General features: G+C 42.5%; 1 protein-coding gene and 1 long non-coding RNA gene across 2 annotated transcripts in view; one reads left to right on the forward strand and one right to left on the reverse strand.

Moving 5' to 3' along the window:
- Positions 1-18,731, forward strand: part of PALS1 (protein associated with LIN7 1, MAGUK p55 family member) — a 119,871-nt gene that overhangs the window by 20,299 nt on the left and 80,841 nt on the right. The window contains exon 2 of the mRNA XM_068253321.1: positions 1,902-2,400. Within this exon, the coding sequence (XP_068109422.1) occupies positions 2,028-2,400 (373 nt within the window). The 5' untranslated portion in view covers positions 1,902-2,027. The remainder of the gene's footprint in view (positions 1-1,901; positions 2,401-18,731) is intronic.
- LOC137532608 (uncharacterized) overlaps positions 13,728-18,731 on the reverse strand; it is a 36,773-nt gene continuing 31,769 nt past the window's right edge. The window contains exon 3 of the long non-coding RNA XR_011023960.1: positions 13,728-14,097. This is a non-coding gene — a long non-coding RNA (uncharacterized lncRNA). The remainder of the gene's footprint in view (positions 14,098-18,731) is intronic.

Genomic DNA, 18,731 nt, shown 5'->3' on the forward strand with positions numbered 1-18,731 from the left:
GCAGTGTAGGAGTGTGGCCGGAGTGAGTATCTCCCTGCCAGCGCAGTAAGTGGGAGCCACTTGTCCACCAGCAGGTCCGTGCTACTGGGCAGGTGCATGTACTCTTGCAGGTGCAGTGAGGCGGCACTCTTGCATGGAGAGCATAGTTACGAACAAAGAGTGTTTCGGGCAGAAGCGGTGGTCTTAAGCTGGCCACTAATGGTCCAATTTCTAGCGAAAAATCGTTAGAGCGATCAGAAATTCTGATCGGATTGGTTGTAAATAATCTCCATTGGTGGACACAATCGATTATGAACGAGTGAAAAAAATTTGGATTTTCTTGGTGGTCGTGATAGATAGGAAGCAAAGATTGGTTAGTTGATGGTGTAGTGAACGATTTTTCGTCCGGTCAGAATTTCTGATCGCTCGAACGATTTTTCGCTAGAAATTGGACAGTTAGTGGCCACCTTAAGTATCAAACTTATATTTTTTTTCTGCCTCGAGTTCACTTTAAAGATGCCCAAAGTTCTATTTTTTTATTAGTTAATAAGTGTGCACCAATTGGGAAGCGGAATGTATTGTATCCCAGTTCACCCACATTCATCCCACAGGGAGGCTAGCACTCTATATGAAGTGTGGTACTACATATGCACAGCTGTGAGCAATCGCACCTATTTCCGTACCTGCTGAGAGCTATGCAAGTCGGCTTTCACAGTGACGCATGCAGAGAGCTCCAGAACAGGGACCTGAGAGAAAACTGTTTTATGCCGGGCAAAAGTAGCGTGGTAAGATAAAAAAAAAGACATCTACGATAAGTTTATGGTTTATCTCCATTTATTTTTCAGATTAGATTTGCTTTTGGAATTGCATAATACATAGCATGCAAAGCAAAATCTACAACATACTACTCCATTCTGTACTCCCTAAAGCCAACACTATCAAGCATAAAGTATGCCAGCTATTCAAAAGGAAAATGAACTTGTTTATAAAAGTGTTTGCGAGCCCTGGAGGTGCTTATTGTGGAATCTGGGATTCTGAGGGCCTCCTTTTAGGGCTCGTTTCCACTGTAGCGGTGCGGAATCGCCTGGATTCCACCGCAGAAGAAATCGCATGCAGGTGCGTTTTTTTACGCGTTATTTTACGCGATTACGCATGCGATTTCGCAAAGGTTAGGCTATGTGCGTTTTTAACCATGTCACTGCCTGTGTTAATTTACATTGGTTCCTATGCGGAATCGCATGCGGAATCGCGTAAAAAAAACGCATGCGATTTCCCTATTAAATACATTAGCGGCGATTCGCATGCATTCCACTAGCAGGCGAATTCGTTGGCTCTTTTGTGCGTTTTTTCACCGCTCATAAAAACGCACCACGCAAACGCTACAGTGGAAACAGGTCCATTCACTTGCATTACATGTGCGAATCTGCATGCGTTGGACGCATGCAGATTGGCGATAGTGGAAACGAGCCCTTAAAGGGAACCTGAAGTGAGCAGGATATGGAGGCTGACATATTTATTTCCATTTAAACACTACCAGTTGCCTGGCTGTTTTGCTGATCCTCTGCCTTGAATACTTTTAGCCATAGACCCTGAACAAGCACGCAGAAGATCAGGTTTCTGACTAGATTTGATTATTTCACGTGTGTGATTCGCACTACTGATGGCAAGTAGATCACGAATACTGTCACGAATCTGGTATTCTTTAAAATAGAGCATAGCCTCCATATACCTCTCACTTTTGGTTCCCTTTAAGTGGAAAGATCATTTTTGGGCATTGCATTACAAAATGTCTTGTGTAGTGATATTTTATATAGCTTTTTGTACTAAAGTGGCTTCAGTGCACTGAATTCTGTTTATACATTTTATCATAGAAATATAAATTGCCTTCAACCTCTAAAGTATGTCTTCTTTTTTGTTCACAGGTTGCTTTCAGATTTTTTTTTACGAAGTGTTTTTGAGATCTTGGAGACTCTTCGGCATTACAATGTCATATCTTTGCTTGGATTACTGGACAGGGAACCATATGTAAAGCCACGTGGGGTGCTTGTATGGCAGCCATGACCACGTCCCATGTGAACGGTCATGTAGCAGAGGATTCTGACAGTGAGAAGCAAAGTGCTGATCTTTCTCCAGAAGAGCCACAGAAGCACAGAGAGATGGCAGTAGATTGTCCTGGGGAGTTGGGCACACGGGCGATGCCGGTGCGAAGGAGCGCACAGCTGGAAAGAATTCGGCAGCAGCAGGAAGACATGCGCCGCAGGCGGGAAGAGGAGGGAAAGAAGCAGGACCTGGATGTTAATTCCTCCATGAGACTGAAGAAGCTTGCTCAAACTTTCCCTAAAATTGGAATTGACAACCCAATTTTTGATACCGATGAAGGACTTGTTCTGGAAAGTCCCAGTCGTGCTGTAAAAGTATTAGGTAAGGACAGTTGTAAGTTTGTCTTTTTCTCTATCCTCATTTTGGTCATTTCACCCTACACATAGTCCTATAATCAAGAAAAAAGTTTCAATTTGGATTATGTGGTCCACTGATGTCTTGCTTTGCTTTGAGAAGGAGTGATTGGGCAAATTGAATATTCTTGGCCTATGGCTATTTTTAGGACTGCCAGAGCAGTGCTAAGCCTTGCTTCATGCTTGTAAATCTTTTAACAGTTTATTTTCTCCTCCTATTGTCCTGAAAAAGTGTGCTTGGCCAAGTGAGCTTACTAAAGCTGAGTTCATGGCTGCAATGTCCCTACATTTGTCTAAAGTTGGCTTAATGTGTTGGTGCTCATGAAAACATGTAAGGGTATTTAGAATGGTTTTTGTAAATGTATCAATTCTGTCTACAGTATATAATAGTATGCTGAATTGGTGCCTCCTTCTCTTCCTTTCCACCGCTTTCTCTGTAACGAAGTAAGCTGGCTCTGTGTGGATGGTCAGCTCTCATATGATGCAGTGTGACAAAGCTGTCTGGGGAGAGGTGTAAGCTTATGGGCAGGACAGAAGCATTTTTTAGTACAGTACACATCATACATTCACACTTCTCTACTTAGTCTTACAGTACATACACATGCACAACTGTTGCTCCCTTATTGAGTGTTAAGGTGCTGATTTGGACCATGCACACTACAGATCTGCTCCTTAAAGGGATACTGTAGGGGGGTCAGGGGAAAAGGAGTTGAACTTACCTGGGGCTTCTAACGATCCCCCGCAGACATCCTGTGTTGGCGCAGCCACTCACCGATGCTCCGGTCCCGCCTCCGGTTCACTTCTGGAATTTCAGACTTTAAAGCCTGAAAACCACTGCGCCTGCGTTGCCGTGTCCTCGATCCCGCTGATGTCATCAAGAGCGCACAGCGCAGGCCCAGTATGGTCTGTGTCTGCGCAGTACACTCCTGGTGACATCAGCGGGAGCGAGGACAGGGGCGTGCAGGCGCAGTGGTTTTCTGACTTTAAAGTCAGAAATTCCAGAAGTGAACAGGAGGCGGGGCCGGAGCATCGGTGAGTGGCTGCGCGGGCACAGGATGTCTGCGGGGGACCATTAGAAGCCCCGGGTAAGTTCAGCTCATTTTCCCCCGACCCCCCCCCCCCTACAGTATCCCTTTAATGCTGGGTACACACTATGCGTTTTTTCTGTCCGATCAATTTCCGATTCTATTTTCTTATTGATTTCCGATTAAATTCTCTTATCTTTTCTTATCTATTTCCATTCACTTCTATTAGAAATCGATCTGAAAAACGATAATTTCCAACATGTCCGATCTTATTTTCAATCGAACCATGTATCTAACACAAAACTGTATGGTGTGTATGTAGCATAAGGTGTGCACACACATCCGATCTTGATTGGGCAATTTTTACTATTACCATGTGGGACAGATTTTGAATACATAACAGATTATGTAGGTAAGCTCTCTTAATGAGAAGCAAATTACTCCATCTGGCATGCAAATTTCATTCACACTGCGTGCAGCTTGGATTTTAGACCAGCCGAATGTCCTGTCAATTTTAATGTGCCCAGTTTCAACCTGCATGACATTTTCATGAAAGCTGGAATTGCACCTGAAAAACTATCTGTACTCCCCATCCACACAGAGAGCATAGAAACTATAATACTCATTGCATATGCTTTGTCTATACCTCATAGATCTCACAACTACCACAACAAGCCAGCAGCAGGTGGTACTTGCACATTTATTAATAAATAGCAAAAAGCAGCTTTAGTACCAGAAAATAAAGTCGTTTTAGGCTAGGTTGACAGTGGGACTTTGTGTTATAAAGTTGCAAAGCAACATTACAACACAACAAAAAAGTGGAAACGCAGATTAACGCTGCATTACCATCACATAAACGTAGGTACAGTAAAGCAATACAGTCAATGAAATGTATGCTTTCCTGTACTTGATAACATGTGCGTTCAGAGGTAATGCACTGCATCAGTGCGTTACCATAACGCAACACTTTACCATGCAATGCTAACGTCGCACTGTGAGCATTGCTAAGGGCCACTACACGCGGATTCTGGATGCAGAAAACTGACTCCAATGAATGCCTATGGGAAATCTGCGTCAGAAAAATCGCATTTAGTGGAAACGGGCCCATAGGCATTCATTGGAGTCAGTCCATTCTGCATCCAATCTGCGTGTAGTGGAATTATGGAATGCATTTTATTGCAGTGCGGGAAACTGCGTTATAAAATTTTATAACACAGCTCTGCAACGTCCCACTGTGAACCTGAGACAGCAATTTTTAATTTTAAACAATTTTAACCATTTAACGGCAAACTAACGTATTAAAACGTCAGAAGTGATCACTTCCTATACGGGAGAGTGTTCACTAGCGCCATCTTGTGGCCAAAAAGTATATTACAGATACAAAGTACATACATATACAAGTACATACACACTATTAATAAAATTGATGACATTACACTTCCAACCCCCGCCCCAAAAAACACTTGTAAAAAAACAATCAGCTTCAAATAAATAAATAGTTGCCTTCGGAACTCGGCTTTTTTTAATCTATATTTTATGGGGGAAAATTTATTTTAATTTATTATATAGGGGCTTGTAATTATGGTCAGAAGAAAAAAAAAAAACAGAACAGAAAATAACACCTATATTTCAAAATAATATATTGTCGCCACACATTGTGATAGGGGCATAATTTAAACGGTTTAATAATCAGGACAACTGGGGAAATAAAATGTTTGTTTTATCCACAGGAGAATGTTTAATTTTAAAAGTATAATGGCTGAAAACTGAGAAATATTTTTTTTCCCCATTAACCACTTGAGGACCCACCCTTTACCCCCCCTTAAGGACCAGCGCTGTGTTGAGTGATCTGTGCTGGGTGGGCTCTGCAGCCCCCAGCACAGATCATGTAGCAGGCAGAGAGATCAGATCACCCCCCTTTTTTCCCCACTAGGGGGATGATGTGCTGGGGGGGTCCGATCTCTCCTGCCTGCATGTTGCTGGCGGGGAGGGGGGGGGGGCACCTCAAAGCCCCCCTCCGTGGCGAAATTCCCCCTCCCTCTCCTACCTGCTCCCCCCCCCGGAGATCAGGGCTGCACAGGACGCTATCTGTCCTGTGCAGCCAGCGACAGGACGTCCCCTGTCACATGGCGGCGATCCCCGGCCGCTGATTGGCCGGGGATCGCCGATCTGCCTTACGGCGCTGCTGTGCAGCAGCGCCGTACAATGTAAACAAAGCGGATTATTTCCGCTTGTGTTTACATTTAGCCTGCGAGCCGCCATCGGCGGCCCGCAGGCTATTCACGGAGCCCCCCGCCGTGAATTGACAGGAGGCAGCCGCTCGCGCGAGCGGCTGCTTCCTGATTAATCAGCCTGCAGGCTGGTCCTGCAGCTGCCACTTTGCCGACGCGCGGTATGAGTGCGCGGTCGGCAAGTGGTTAAAACGCATTTATAATAAAAAAAAATTCTTAGCAAAATGTATTACCCACAGAAAGCCTAATTGGTGGTGAAAAAAACGAGGTATACATCATTTTCTTGTGATAAGTAGTAATAAAGTTATTAGGGAATAAAAGCGAGGAGCACTGACAAGTTAAAATTGCTCTGGTCCGTTAGAGTAAAAACCCTTGGGGTTGAACTGGTTAAAATGCCCAATTGGGGATCACAAAGTTTTCCTGGGTGCAGAGATTCATGGTTAAACTGTCTCATAGCCAAGTGAGGACTGGTGCACACCGAGCGGCTTTTTCAGCGTTTCTGCAGCCACTTGCGGCTGCGGATACGCTTGGTCAATGTATCTCAATGGGGTGGTTCACACCAGAGCGGGAGGCGTTTTGCAGAAACGCATACTCCCGGGGTGAGGCATTTTTTGGGTTGCGGATGCGTTTCTGCCTCAATGTTAAGTATAGGAAAAATGCAAACCGCTCTGAAAAATGCCTGTTCAGAGCGGTTTTCCTGGCGTTTTTGTTACAGAAGCTGTTCAGTAACAGCTTTACTGTAACAATATATGAAATCTACTACACCAAACCGCTACACAAAACCGCAAAACGCTAGCTGAAACGCTACAGAAAAATAAGAAAAAGCGTTTCAAAATCTGCTAGCATTTTGCGGATCTGCTAGCGGGTTTTGGTGTGCACCAGGCCTGAAAACCAGTGCAAGCAGAGGGTGGTACATATTCTTGGGAATTCATATTATACCTCAGTGTATAAGGGTGGCTACCCTATGTACATTAGAGTTTTATCAATGCTGATGAATTGCTTGCAAGTAAACTCCATACAGCAGCTACTCAAAATGGGAAATAGTGGTTTTTGCGAGGGTCGGTACTGGGTGCAGCTCTTTTCAGCTTATTTGAGTGGATGAAATGCAAAGTAATGCTTTCTCCATTGCAGGATATACAACATTCTGTAGAATTATCAAAACTCAAGATATATGGATAGGCACATGGCAGATTGAATTTAATGTTGTCAAATGTATGGTCACACACCTTGGATGGGCCAGTGACCATAACACCATATGCAGTAAATGGGGGGTGGGTAAATGCGTCTGTATAAAATATATAATGCACGACCGATTCTGGTATAGTAAATTATCATACTTTTCCTTGTCCTTTGGAGTTTACCATGAAGATATATATATATATATATATATATATATATATATATATATATATATATATATATATATATATATATATATATATATATATATATATATATATATTTTCCCATATCTCTTCATGGTAAACTCCAAAGGACAAGGAAAAGTATGATAATTTACTATACCAGAATCAGTCGTACATATATATTTGATACAGACGCATTTGCTGGGGGACCTGGGGACTGAGTTTACTATGATGAGATTCTACTGTGTGACCAAATCAGCTGAGGGAGATACAATTCCAGGATTCTTAAAATAGTGTATAGAAAAGCATAAAATGTAGTATACGACTTTCTCTGTCTAAATCGCTCATGAGGTCTAGGGATGGTCAGTGAGATGCAAATTGTTCCACGTTCATACAAGATTAGGCACATTTTGCATGCAACTTTATGCCGCTTGAAAATTGACCAATCTAATTCCACCTTGGCCAGGATTCCATTGGTTCATTTTCAAGCTGCATAAACTTGCATACAGAATCTGCATAATCCCTTACGAGCCCAGAAAAATTTACCATCCCTAGTGAGGACACATCTGGAGTATTGGATAGCGTTTTGTGCATCACACTAAAGGAAGAACAGTTTTAGAAGAGGTACAAAAAACTAGCAACTAAAATAATCAAAGGGATGGAAAGGTCTTGCTTATCAGGAAAGGTCAGACACACTGGACTCATTTAGCTTGGACAAGAGATGGTGACTTAAGCTGGCCATACACTAGGCCGATTACCCGCCGATCGACAGATTCGATCACTGGGATCGAATCTGCTGTCACATTGTTCACGCTAAACGCTAAATTTCGATCTATTTCGTCCCGAAATAGATCGGTCCCGTCGATCGGCCGCGGGTAGGGAGCGCATCGCAGGTAAACATTACCTGAAGCTGGCTCCCGGCATCTTCTCCGCATCACCTCCCGGCTGGCATCTTCTCCGCATTACCTTCCGCATCACGGCATCAGTGTATAACTTCCTGTGTCACTGCAGTGACAGCGGAAGTACAAATAGAGGGCGCTCTATTTGAACTTCCGCTGTCACTAGAGTGACAGAAAGTTATATGCAGATGCCGTGATGCGGAGAAGATGCCCGGGACCAGGCTTCAGGTAATGTATGCGGGGGGGGGGGGGGGGGGGGGGGGACAGGCGACAGCAGCAGCTCAGCAGATGGTGAATCTGTTTCAGGCTGAGATCGATTCACAATCTGTTTGCAGTAAAGGCAGCCATATGATCCCTCGCTGATCAGATTCGATCAGAGAGGGATCTATCTGTTGGTCGAATCTGATGGCAAATCGACCAGTGTATGGCTACCTTTAGAGGTGACTGAATTGAAAACTTGACAAATGAGCTTTTTATCCCTAGGGCTTTATGGAGGAAAGCAGATGTGACCACTTGTTTAGAAAAGTATTCTTCACGGTGATAAAGATGTGGAATACAGTATCATGCTTCTATGCATTATTTTGATGGACATCCACTGCTATGACTGGTAGTTGTGGGAAGATCATACATTAATCAAAGTCGGGGGGGATAGTTTCTGCTCTTGTGGCTTAGCTTTCCTCTGGATTAACATGTACTGAGGCACCAAAGGTTGAATTTGGATGTACAGTACGTCGTTTTTATTAACTCTGGTATAGTAAACATTTAGGCTTAGTGAACTACCTGGTTCCAGGTCCCGGTCAATCTCCATTATAAGTCTGTGGGAGCAATGCCTATTATAGTAAACCCAGATATAAAACAAAAAAAACTTCTGTTCCATGGTCAGCTGCTCTCTTCAGGCTGGTGCTGCAAGTCCTGCCCGCGGAGGTATCGAAGCCACATGCAGGAAGCGAGTGGCTCCCTCTATTAAGTGATGGCTGCAAATTTGATGGAGCTCTGGATACTGTACCAGCAATATGTCCAGCCTGACTATGCAGCCCTAAGGTATACTTAACCTTGTAGTCCACCAAATGTGCAAGTGCTTGTGCTGTATCTCCAATGGGAGGACAGACAAGAGTTCTTCCTTTGCAGCAGAGAATGTGCCAGGGCATGCTGTGCTATTTGTAGGGCAATTTCTTATATAGTAAACCACTTTTCCTGTTCCTTTGGAGTTTACTTTAACGGCATTATACTGTATGTCTTCTTTCAAAATAAATAACAAGAACCACATAGCGTGAACCCACAGCCCCTAGAAGAGAGCTCAGTCATTTTTGATCCATGATGTTTAATTTTAGACCTGTAAGTTCGACTTGTATGGTAGAAAGGACATTTGAGAGGTTAATTGACCACATAGAGTAGTGTGTTTTTGAAAATATTTTGTTTGCATGGATTACATGTTTGGATTTATGAAATTCAGGTGTTGTCAAGAAAACTCACTTTCCTTGTATGAAGATGTACTGAAAATGGGTATTTAGATGGTTTGGCATTCGATGTAGTAGTTTTGGGATTTCTAATAGGTTTATGGCACAACTCTACAGAATAATATAAAATCTGATTTTGGAAAATACGGTTTGAAGATGGTCAGAAAACTGGCTTAAAGACCATTTCAGTGAGTTATAAAAAATGTTCAAACTTTAAACTGGTCCATTGTCGAAATAAGAATAGTAAAAGGTTTGGTCGGGAGACATTTTACTAATAAATTTGCATGGATAATACTCACCTGCTAGTAATGTACTGGACAATGCTGCTTAATAAATTGACACATTATAAGATATTTGAATATCGTCTGATATTCATCTCAAGATTCAACAGTACAGTCTGTTTGTAGATTTCACAGTACTGTTTATAAAAAATACTTTCAGATTACAAGGTGACCTAGACAGTAATGACTTCTTGCCAAATGCAGTTCAATGTGGGTAATTGTAAAATTACGATACTCGCTTTGGGGCTAAAAATATGCCTCTAGTTAAAGAGCATGGGAAACTGCAGTTATAGAGAAGGAATGTAGCTGTATTTGTTGCACATTCAGTGGGGTTAAAAACGCCATTAAGATCAGCCAGTAAATAGGCAGACCGAATTAGACAAAAAGACAATAAAACATGTCATGCAATCTCAGACCCCCAGTTAATCCTTCCCTCTTCAATTGTTCTGCAATTGCTTTTTGCTTGGGGGGAATGAGAATTGTATTCTCTCCCGAAATGCTGCATGCAGCATGTTTGCAATTTCTACAAATTGCAAATGCTGCAGTAAGAATTAGGTATACATAGCTTTGCTGATTGATGGCAAAAAGCACACAAGTAGAAACCAGCTCTTTAAAGGATACCCAAGGTGACATGTGACATGATGAGATAGACATGTGTATATATAGTGCCTAGCTCACAAATAACTATGCTGTGCCTTTTTTTTTTTTTTTTTTCTCTCTGCCTGAAGGAGTTGGATATCAGGTATGTAAGTGGCTGACCTAGTCCTAACTCAGACAGGAAGTGACTACAGTGTGACACTCACTGATAAGAAATTCCAACTATAAAACTCGTTCTTAGCAGAAAATAGCTTCTGAGAGCAGGAAAGAGATAAAAAGTTCAATAGTTCATAGAGTTTAGCTCTGGCATACTTCAATGAATGTGTCATTGAGCAAAAACAATAAGGGCTTGATTCACTATGTGGTGCTAACCTACTTAGAACGTCTAAAGTCTTTAGGCGCGCTAACCAGGGTGCTAAGTAGGTAAGCACTGGTTTTCTCATTTAGATCGCGCGCAAAGTTTTGCGCGCGCATAGTCCTATGTGCGCTAAGTCCCATAGGCTTCAATGGGCACTTCGCGCTCCGTGCAATGCGCGCGCAAAGTTTTGCGTGCTGAAAGCTCGTTTAGACGTGCTAAGGGGGTTTTCACAGGCGTGCTAACAGTTAGCACCGCTTTGTGAATGAAGCCCTAAAACAGTAAATACTTAAAAAGTAGATTTAAACATAAAATAAAACTGGAATATCTTAAGTCATTTTTAGGAGAAGGAAGATGGATACAATTGTTTATTTCGTCAGTTTATTTTTGCCTCAGTTGTCCTTTAAAGGCACTCTTTGGTATAGAGGTTTTTAAAGATACATACACAAGTTTAGATAGTAAGGGCCTGTCAGCGTATGAAGAACGTGTATAAAATCAAAGAAACGCACGTTGAAAAACGCATGCGTTTTTCTTGCGTTCTAATGCGTTTTCTATTGCGCTTTGCACACACATGTGACCCAGGGGGAAAAAAGAATTATGGGAACCGCAGAGGGAAACGTACGCTAAAAACGCAATAGTACGCGTTTTTGATACGCGTCCATAGACTTTCATTGCGTCAGTTTCTATGCGTGACGCACAGAACTGCATGCAGCAATGCTGATAAGAAACGTATGCGTCTCATACGCATACATGTGAACTAGCCCATTCAAAAGCATTAGGAGCCGTTTCTATGCGTTTTTGGTACCTGTACGCGGTCCCTGAAAACGTCTAGGAACGCGCATAGTCTGAACAGGCCCTAAATGGTTGAAACTAACAATGAATTGTTCAAATATTGCTGCAAAATGTGCATTGCACAATCTCAAAAGGCTCTAATAGACCATGATTATCATCCATGTGGATCAATCCATCTTGGCGGATCCATTGGGATGATAATTGGTTTTAGTCGGTATAAGCAATGGTATCAGACAATGATAAATTATTGCTCCATTCAAAACCTTTGTGTGTGGCTAGTTACATACTTCTGGATGATCAGTTTTGAGCTTCCACTAATGATCCCATTGGTAGACAATCGTTAGTTGTGGGATCATTGAATTTAAATTTGCCATTTTGTTGTCAGATGTCATTCATTCAATGCATTATAGTCGGATTGTTTGTTTGTGAACATCGGTCTAGCGTGTGTAAGTTGCCATAATCTGCAGTTTTCATATCAAAACAAGCTTTAATGCTGGGAATACACGGTGCGTTTTTGAGCCATTTAGATTGCTTGATTGATCGTTTCCGACATGTCCGATCTCCCGCCCGATTCCGCATAGGGAACAATAGGAAAAGATAAGAAAAACGAATGGAAGAGAAGAGAATCGGGCGGGGAATCGATCGGGCGGCAGAATCGAGCCGCAAAAACACACAGTGTATTCCCAGCATAAGGTGCCCATATATCAGATGATGTATGGGTAACTCAACCAAGAGATCTCTCTCTAATCTAATATCTAGTCTAATCGGGGAGAGATCTGTTGGCTGCCCATACACCAGCAGACCGATTCCTGAAATATTTCAGCATGAAATCTCTTGGGAATCAGCCTTGTTGTGCCGCCTCCATGACTGCTCCCCTAATGTAAACGTGCCCCGTCTGTGCATTTAATACTTTACCCGTACACTTTTGCCCACAGTGGTCCCCATGCATCTTCACCATTGTGGACGGGCTTCCACCGTTAAGCACATGGCATATCACACTCGCGCTGCGTGCTTTACGGAAGCCCAGCGGCAATGCGGATGATGCAGGTAAAGTATTAAATGCACAAGTGGGGTGCACACTCACATTTGGGGAAACAGTGCCAGGGGTTCTGTCTTGTTCGTTGCTCATCTCGATATCTCATGCCGTTACTGCCGTGCACCCTATATAGTCAGCCCAACATCTTGGAGCATGTCTGATCTATACCTTCAACCAATTTTGTGCCGAAATTGATCAAATTGTCGATCAGGCATGTTTGCGGCAGCACTGATTTGCATCCGATTCGACAATTATACAAGTCAGTCAAGTCAACTGATGTATGGGCACCTTTTACAATAGTAGGTTTTAAATGGGGATGTTATCCAGACACCATCTAAAGCCATGCTTGTTTATTGCATCAGCAAGAATCCAAACACAATGCTAATTTATGTCTGGGTAGAGACACCAGGAGGTGGGTGCAGGGATCAAACCAGGTCAATACAATGGCCAGTCCATGTCCTGAGACTCAATGTGATACAGGGTTTATGTGAAAAAGTATCTCAGGATGCAAGACAGCCATTGTTCTGACCTTTAATTGACCCTTGGCTCTGTAGTACAATAAACAAATGTGGCATTAGGTGGTTTACAGATTACACCACTTTTCAGGAGGATCCAGAAGAGCCGTAGTGGTCAGGAGGATGCATGAGAAGCCTCTGCCGGGGCCAGAAGTTTCCCTCTGCTAGGTAAGTATCTGTTGTTTGACCTGAGGTCCATACTCTTCTCACTTCAGTTGTCCTTTAACATTTATGAACAGAACTGTCAAAGCTTACATCATAAGCCGAAACGCTCAGTACAAGGTAGTAAAGAAAGGGATCATGGGAAAACATCAAAATCAAGTAGTCCTCACGGAGGACCTTGCTAACCAAGGGTGTCAGATGTCCATAAACCTAGAAGTTCATTGTTATAGATCTGTTTTTTAAAGTTCTGCTTCGGGGTGTCTGTATAGAACTTTAAAGTACAGTATCTGAAGTTGGGGCTTTAAATATGAGAATAATTCCTTTGGATATGTGCTCAAGGGGATAACTTGTGAAAATTGTACTAACTGTTCAGCAAGTCCACAAATGTTTTTTGTAAAGTTGTCTCTAAACAATACCATCGTAATGTCTGTCAGACAAGTGACGTTTTTGCACTCTTGCAAATGTGTATAACTTCTGTATTTAGGAGTTGCTTTTCTTTTTCATTAATCATCTTAGATCACACACATAGTGGGCTTTGAATTGGCAGCAGTGTGCACTTGCATCTCATTATACTGCAGATAACAGGGTGCCCATTTGTTTTGGACAGCCATCATTTACATTCAGCACTCAAAGCAGCTTTGTGCTTTTCTCATTGCTTTCTCTTTTGCAGCGTCCTGCCCGCTAGTTGACGTCACCACTTTCATTTTTTATGGATGACCTGCTGTAGTACAGCTCATCCCACAGATTTTTCTTGTAAGGCTGTGTTATCCTTTGTAATAGCTGGTAGCGAGTTGGGAGGGTCACCTCAAGCAAAGCTTTGTGCTCAGAGAATTGTCTCCCTACTCTCTTCAGGGCACAAGATGCTGCCTGTCCGCTACCACCTACAAGTGCGTGGACACAGCTTGTTTCTGAGCGTAGACATGAAGTATTTCAATGGATAAATTGCCATGCCTGTAGAAGAGAGAGAGAGGGGTATCTTTTACTACAGATTTGAAACACTAGTTAATATGCAGGTAAGGTAATGGTTTTAGAATCAGTGTTTTGCAAAGCTGTGGAACACATAATTGAAGCTGATGTGATAAACATATCCATGTGTGTTTACATGATCAATGCTTACCAGTATAAAAGGTGTCCTTGAATTTTTGTGAAAGTTAGATTTGAATCCCTTTTTGATTTTATAAAGAGGCTCCCTTGCATGTTGCAGTGTTCTGGTGGTGTTTTTGATTCTCTTTTGTTTTGTGTCCCTTTTCACTAAAAACAGCATGCTGCCTGTTAACTGGTGGCTTTGTAACTTGTCATACCCAACTCCTGCTCATCTAAAGACCTCTATGCCTTTTCAATGATGCTGGCTAGATGGCTTAATTCAGTTGTGTGCAAGGTTACTAAAATTATGCTTTCAGTTTCATGCTACAGCCAGCTGTTCTTTCCAAGATCGAATTTCTCTTATTGTGTGTATTAAAAAAAGATGTTTTGTATTCTGCTTTCTTGGTGAGTTTCATATACAGTGGGATGCGAAAGTTTGGGCAACGTTGTTACTCGTCATGACTTTCCTGTATAAATCGTTGGTTGTTACGATAAAAAATGTCAGTTAAATATATCATATAGGAGACACACACACAGGGATATTTGAGAAGTGAAATTAAGTTCATTGGATTTACAGAAAGTGTGCAATAATTGTTTAAACAAAATTAGGCAGGTGTATAAATTTGGGAACCCACAAAAAATAAATGAAATCAATATTTAGTAGATCCTTCTTTTGGAGAAATTACAGCCTCTAAACGCTTCCTGTAGGTTCCAATGAGAGTCTGGTTGAAGGTATTTTGGACCATTCCTCTTTACAAAACATCTCTAGTTCATTTAGGTTTGATGGCTTCTGAGCATGGACAGCTCTTTAACCCTCCTGGCGGTATGAAAAATTCCGCCAGGAGGCAGCGCAGCAGTTTTTTTTTTAAATCATGTAGCGAGCCCAGGGCTCGCTACATGATAGCCGCTGCTCAGCGGCATCCCCCCGCCCGCTTCGATCGCCTTCGGCGATCTCCGATCAGGAAATCCCGTTCAAAGAACGGGATTTCCTGGAGGGCTTCCCCCGTCGCCATGGCGACACGGCGGGATGACGTCAGCGACGTCATTGGGAGTCCCGATCCACCCCTCGGCAAAGTGCTAGCTGCGTCCAGCGAAAAAAAAAAGTAAGCAAATCGGCCGAGCAGGGCCGAAGAAAACCTCCTGCGGGGTTACCGCCATCTGCTATGGGATGTTGGCTCCATAAAAATTACTAAACAATGAAAAGGTCAGTGGTTCATAGAATTTAGCTCTGGCATATATCAGGCTGTGTCATTTAGCAGAGACCATGAAACATTAAAAAACGTAAAGTAGATTTAATCATGAAACAGTGGGAAATCTACAAACATCCTTTTTAGGCATAGGAGGATAGATACAATTCTTTATCAGTTTTTTACAACGTCGGTGTTCATTTAAATGTTTGAAGATGAAATGATTAATTCATCAAACACCAGTAAATAAGCCATTCAGATGGTGCTACTTCAGTCACAGCATCTTCTTCAAATCAAATACAGTGGCTTGCAAAAGTATTCGGCCCCCTTAAAGTTTTTCACATTTTGTCACATTACTGCCACAAACATGAATCAATGTTATTGGAATTCCGCGTGAAAGACCAATACAAAGGGGTGTACACGTGAGAAGTGGAACGAAAATCATACATGATTCCAAACATTTTTTACAAATCAATAACTGCAAAGTGGGGTGTGCGTAATTATTCAGCCCCCTGAGTCAATACTTTGTAGAACCAACTTTTGCTGCAATTACAGCTTCCAATCTTTTTTGGGTATGTCTCTACCAGCTTTGCACATCTAGAGACTGAAATCCTTGTCCATTCTTCTTTGCAAAACAGCTCCAGCTCAGTCAGATTAGATGGACAGCGTTTGTGAACAGCAGTTTTCAGATCTTGCCACAGATTCTCGATTGGATTTAGATCTGGACTTTGATTGGGCCATTGTAACACATGGATATGCTTTGTTTTAAACCATTCCATTGTTGCCCTGGCTTTATGTTTAGGGTCGTCCTGCTGGAAGGTGAACCTCCGCCCCAGTCTCAAGTCTTTTGCAGCCTCCAAGAGGTTTTCTTCCAAGATTGCCCTGTATTCGGCTCCATACATCTTCCCATCAACTCTGACCAGCTTCCCTGTCCCTGCTGAAGAGAAGCACCCCCAGAGCATGATGCTGCCACCACCATATTTGACAGTGGGGATGGTGTGTTCAGAGTGATGCGCAGTGTTAGTTTACCACCACACATAGCGTTTTGCATTTTGGCCAAAAAGTTCCATTTTGGTCTCATCTGACCAGAGCACCTTCTTCCACATGTTTGCTGTGTCCCCCACATGGCTTGTGGCAAACTGCAAACAGGATTCCCTATGCTTTAACAATTGCTTTCTTCTTGCCACTCTTCCATAAAGGCCAACTTTGTGCAATACACGACTAATAGTTTTCCCATGGACAGATTCCCCCACCTGAGCAGTAGATCTCTGCAGCTCATCCAGAGTCACCATGGGCCTCTTGACTGCATTTCTGAGCAGAGCTCTACTTGTTCGGCCTGTGAGTTAAGGTGGACGGCCTTGTCTTGGTAGGTTTACAGTTGTGCCATACTCCCATTTCTGAATGATCGCTTGAACAGTGCTCCGTGGGATGTTCAAGGCTTTGGAAATCTTTTTGTAGCCTAAGCCTGCTTTAAATTTCTCAATAACTATCCCTGACCTGTCTGGTGTGTTCTTTGGACTTCATGGTGTTGATGCTCCCAAGATTCTCTTAGACAACCTTTGAGGCCATCACAGAGCAGCTGTATTTGTACTGACATTAGATTACACACAGGTGTACTGTATTTAATCATTAGCACTCATCAGGCAATGTCTATGGGCAACTGACTGCACTCAGACCAAAGGGGGCTGAATAATTACGCACACCCCACTTTGCAGTTATTGATTTGTAAAAAATGTTTGGAATCCTGTATGATATTCGTTCCACTTCTCACGTGTACACCACTTTATATTGGTCTTTCATGTGGAATTCCAATAAAATTGATTTATGTTTGTGGCAGTAATGTGACAAAATGTGGAAAACTTCAAGGGGGGCCGAATACTTTTGCAAGCCACTGTATATAAAAGTATTATCCAACAACACAACAGTAAAAGCTTTTCTCACATGCCAAGGGTAAACCAAAGACCCTTCTCTAGATTTGTCAAGCCAGATCTTTTTCTTGGGCAGATGTGTTTGGCTTATTTCAAAGGGAAGTTGAATGTGACCATTGACTTGAAAGCCTTCTATAGTCTTGTTAGCGTTGAAGCAAAATGCACAGGTATGCTTAGTCTAATCACTGAATCCATTACATCATCCAACAACAGTGGGATGATTTGTAAGGAAGTATTTCTTTGTTTAAATGGAACCTGAGGTGAGAGAGATCTGACATATTTATTTATCTTTAAAGAGAATTTGTACTGTGAAAATCTTACATAAATAAAAATACCAGCCTGTTTGTAGTCTTTTCCTAGCCCCCTCTGTTAGAGTTTCGCTGCTCCTGATGCTTGGTGATAAAATCACTGTTTTATTCATGTTTTTGTAAACAATGAAGATGGCCGCCAAACAGGAAATGCATCATCAGAGCAGGTGCCCATTTGCAGAGGCTCCTCTCAAACGTGACTTCACTGCTATAAAATTTCTCCCATTTGTTGCCTCGGCTGCTTGTCTGGGCTTCGAACTGATCTTTCTGCACTCACAGCTGTTTTTTGTACGGACTCCACAGCCCTGGTTAATTTTATTAGTGCACTCAGATCTAAGGGAGATACATTTTAAGCATTTCTCAGAAATATTTGCACTTAAAGGAATAATCAGCCAAAAAAATGCTACCTTGTATACTTACCCGGGGCTTCCTCCAGCCCCTTGCAGACGACATGTCCCACACTGCAGCTCCCCTCCCAGCTGCCGGCCTGGGGTCCCTACTGATGCAGAGGCCGACCCTGAGGTCGTCCTCTACTGCACCTGCTAGAGCGCCACTGTAAGTCAAGTACATGTTGTCCACAAAGTACTGCGCAGGAGCAGAACAAAGTGGACTTGGTTGACAGCAGGTGCAGTAGAGGAGGTCTGCCTCTGCCCCGGCGGAGACCCCGGGCCGGCGGCTGTGAGTGGAGATGTTGCAAGGGACCTGGAGATGTTGCAAGGGACCTGTCGGTTGCAAGGGGCTGGAGGAAGCCTCGAGTAAGTATATAAGGGAGCAGCATTATTTAACAGATGATTCCTTTTAAACATGATACTGAAGCAAAAAATAAACTTATGATATAATGAATTGTATGCGTAGTATGGATAATTCATAGAACATTAGCAGCATAGAAAAGTCTAATATGTTTATTTTTAGATATATAGCTTTATTTTCATAACATTGCATCATTTTCTAATATTTGCAGTTTACAAACTACACTCTGTATTTTAAACTATGAAATTGACCAGAGTTAATGGCCCTTTGAACTTTCCTGCAGTAAAATCTTAACCTTTTCAGGACCGCCTGTAGTAAATCCTACGCCA

Source organism: Hyperolius riggenbachi, chromosome 9, assembly GCF_040937935.1.
Source record: "Hyperolius riggenbachi isolate aHypRig1 chromosome 9, aHypRig1.pri, whole genome shotgun sequence".
In the NCBI taxonomy this organism is placed as follows: domain Eukaryota; kingdom Metazoa; phylum Chordata; class Amphibia; order Anura; family Hyperoliidae; genus Hyperolius; species Hyperolius riggenbachi.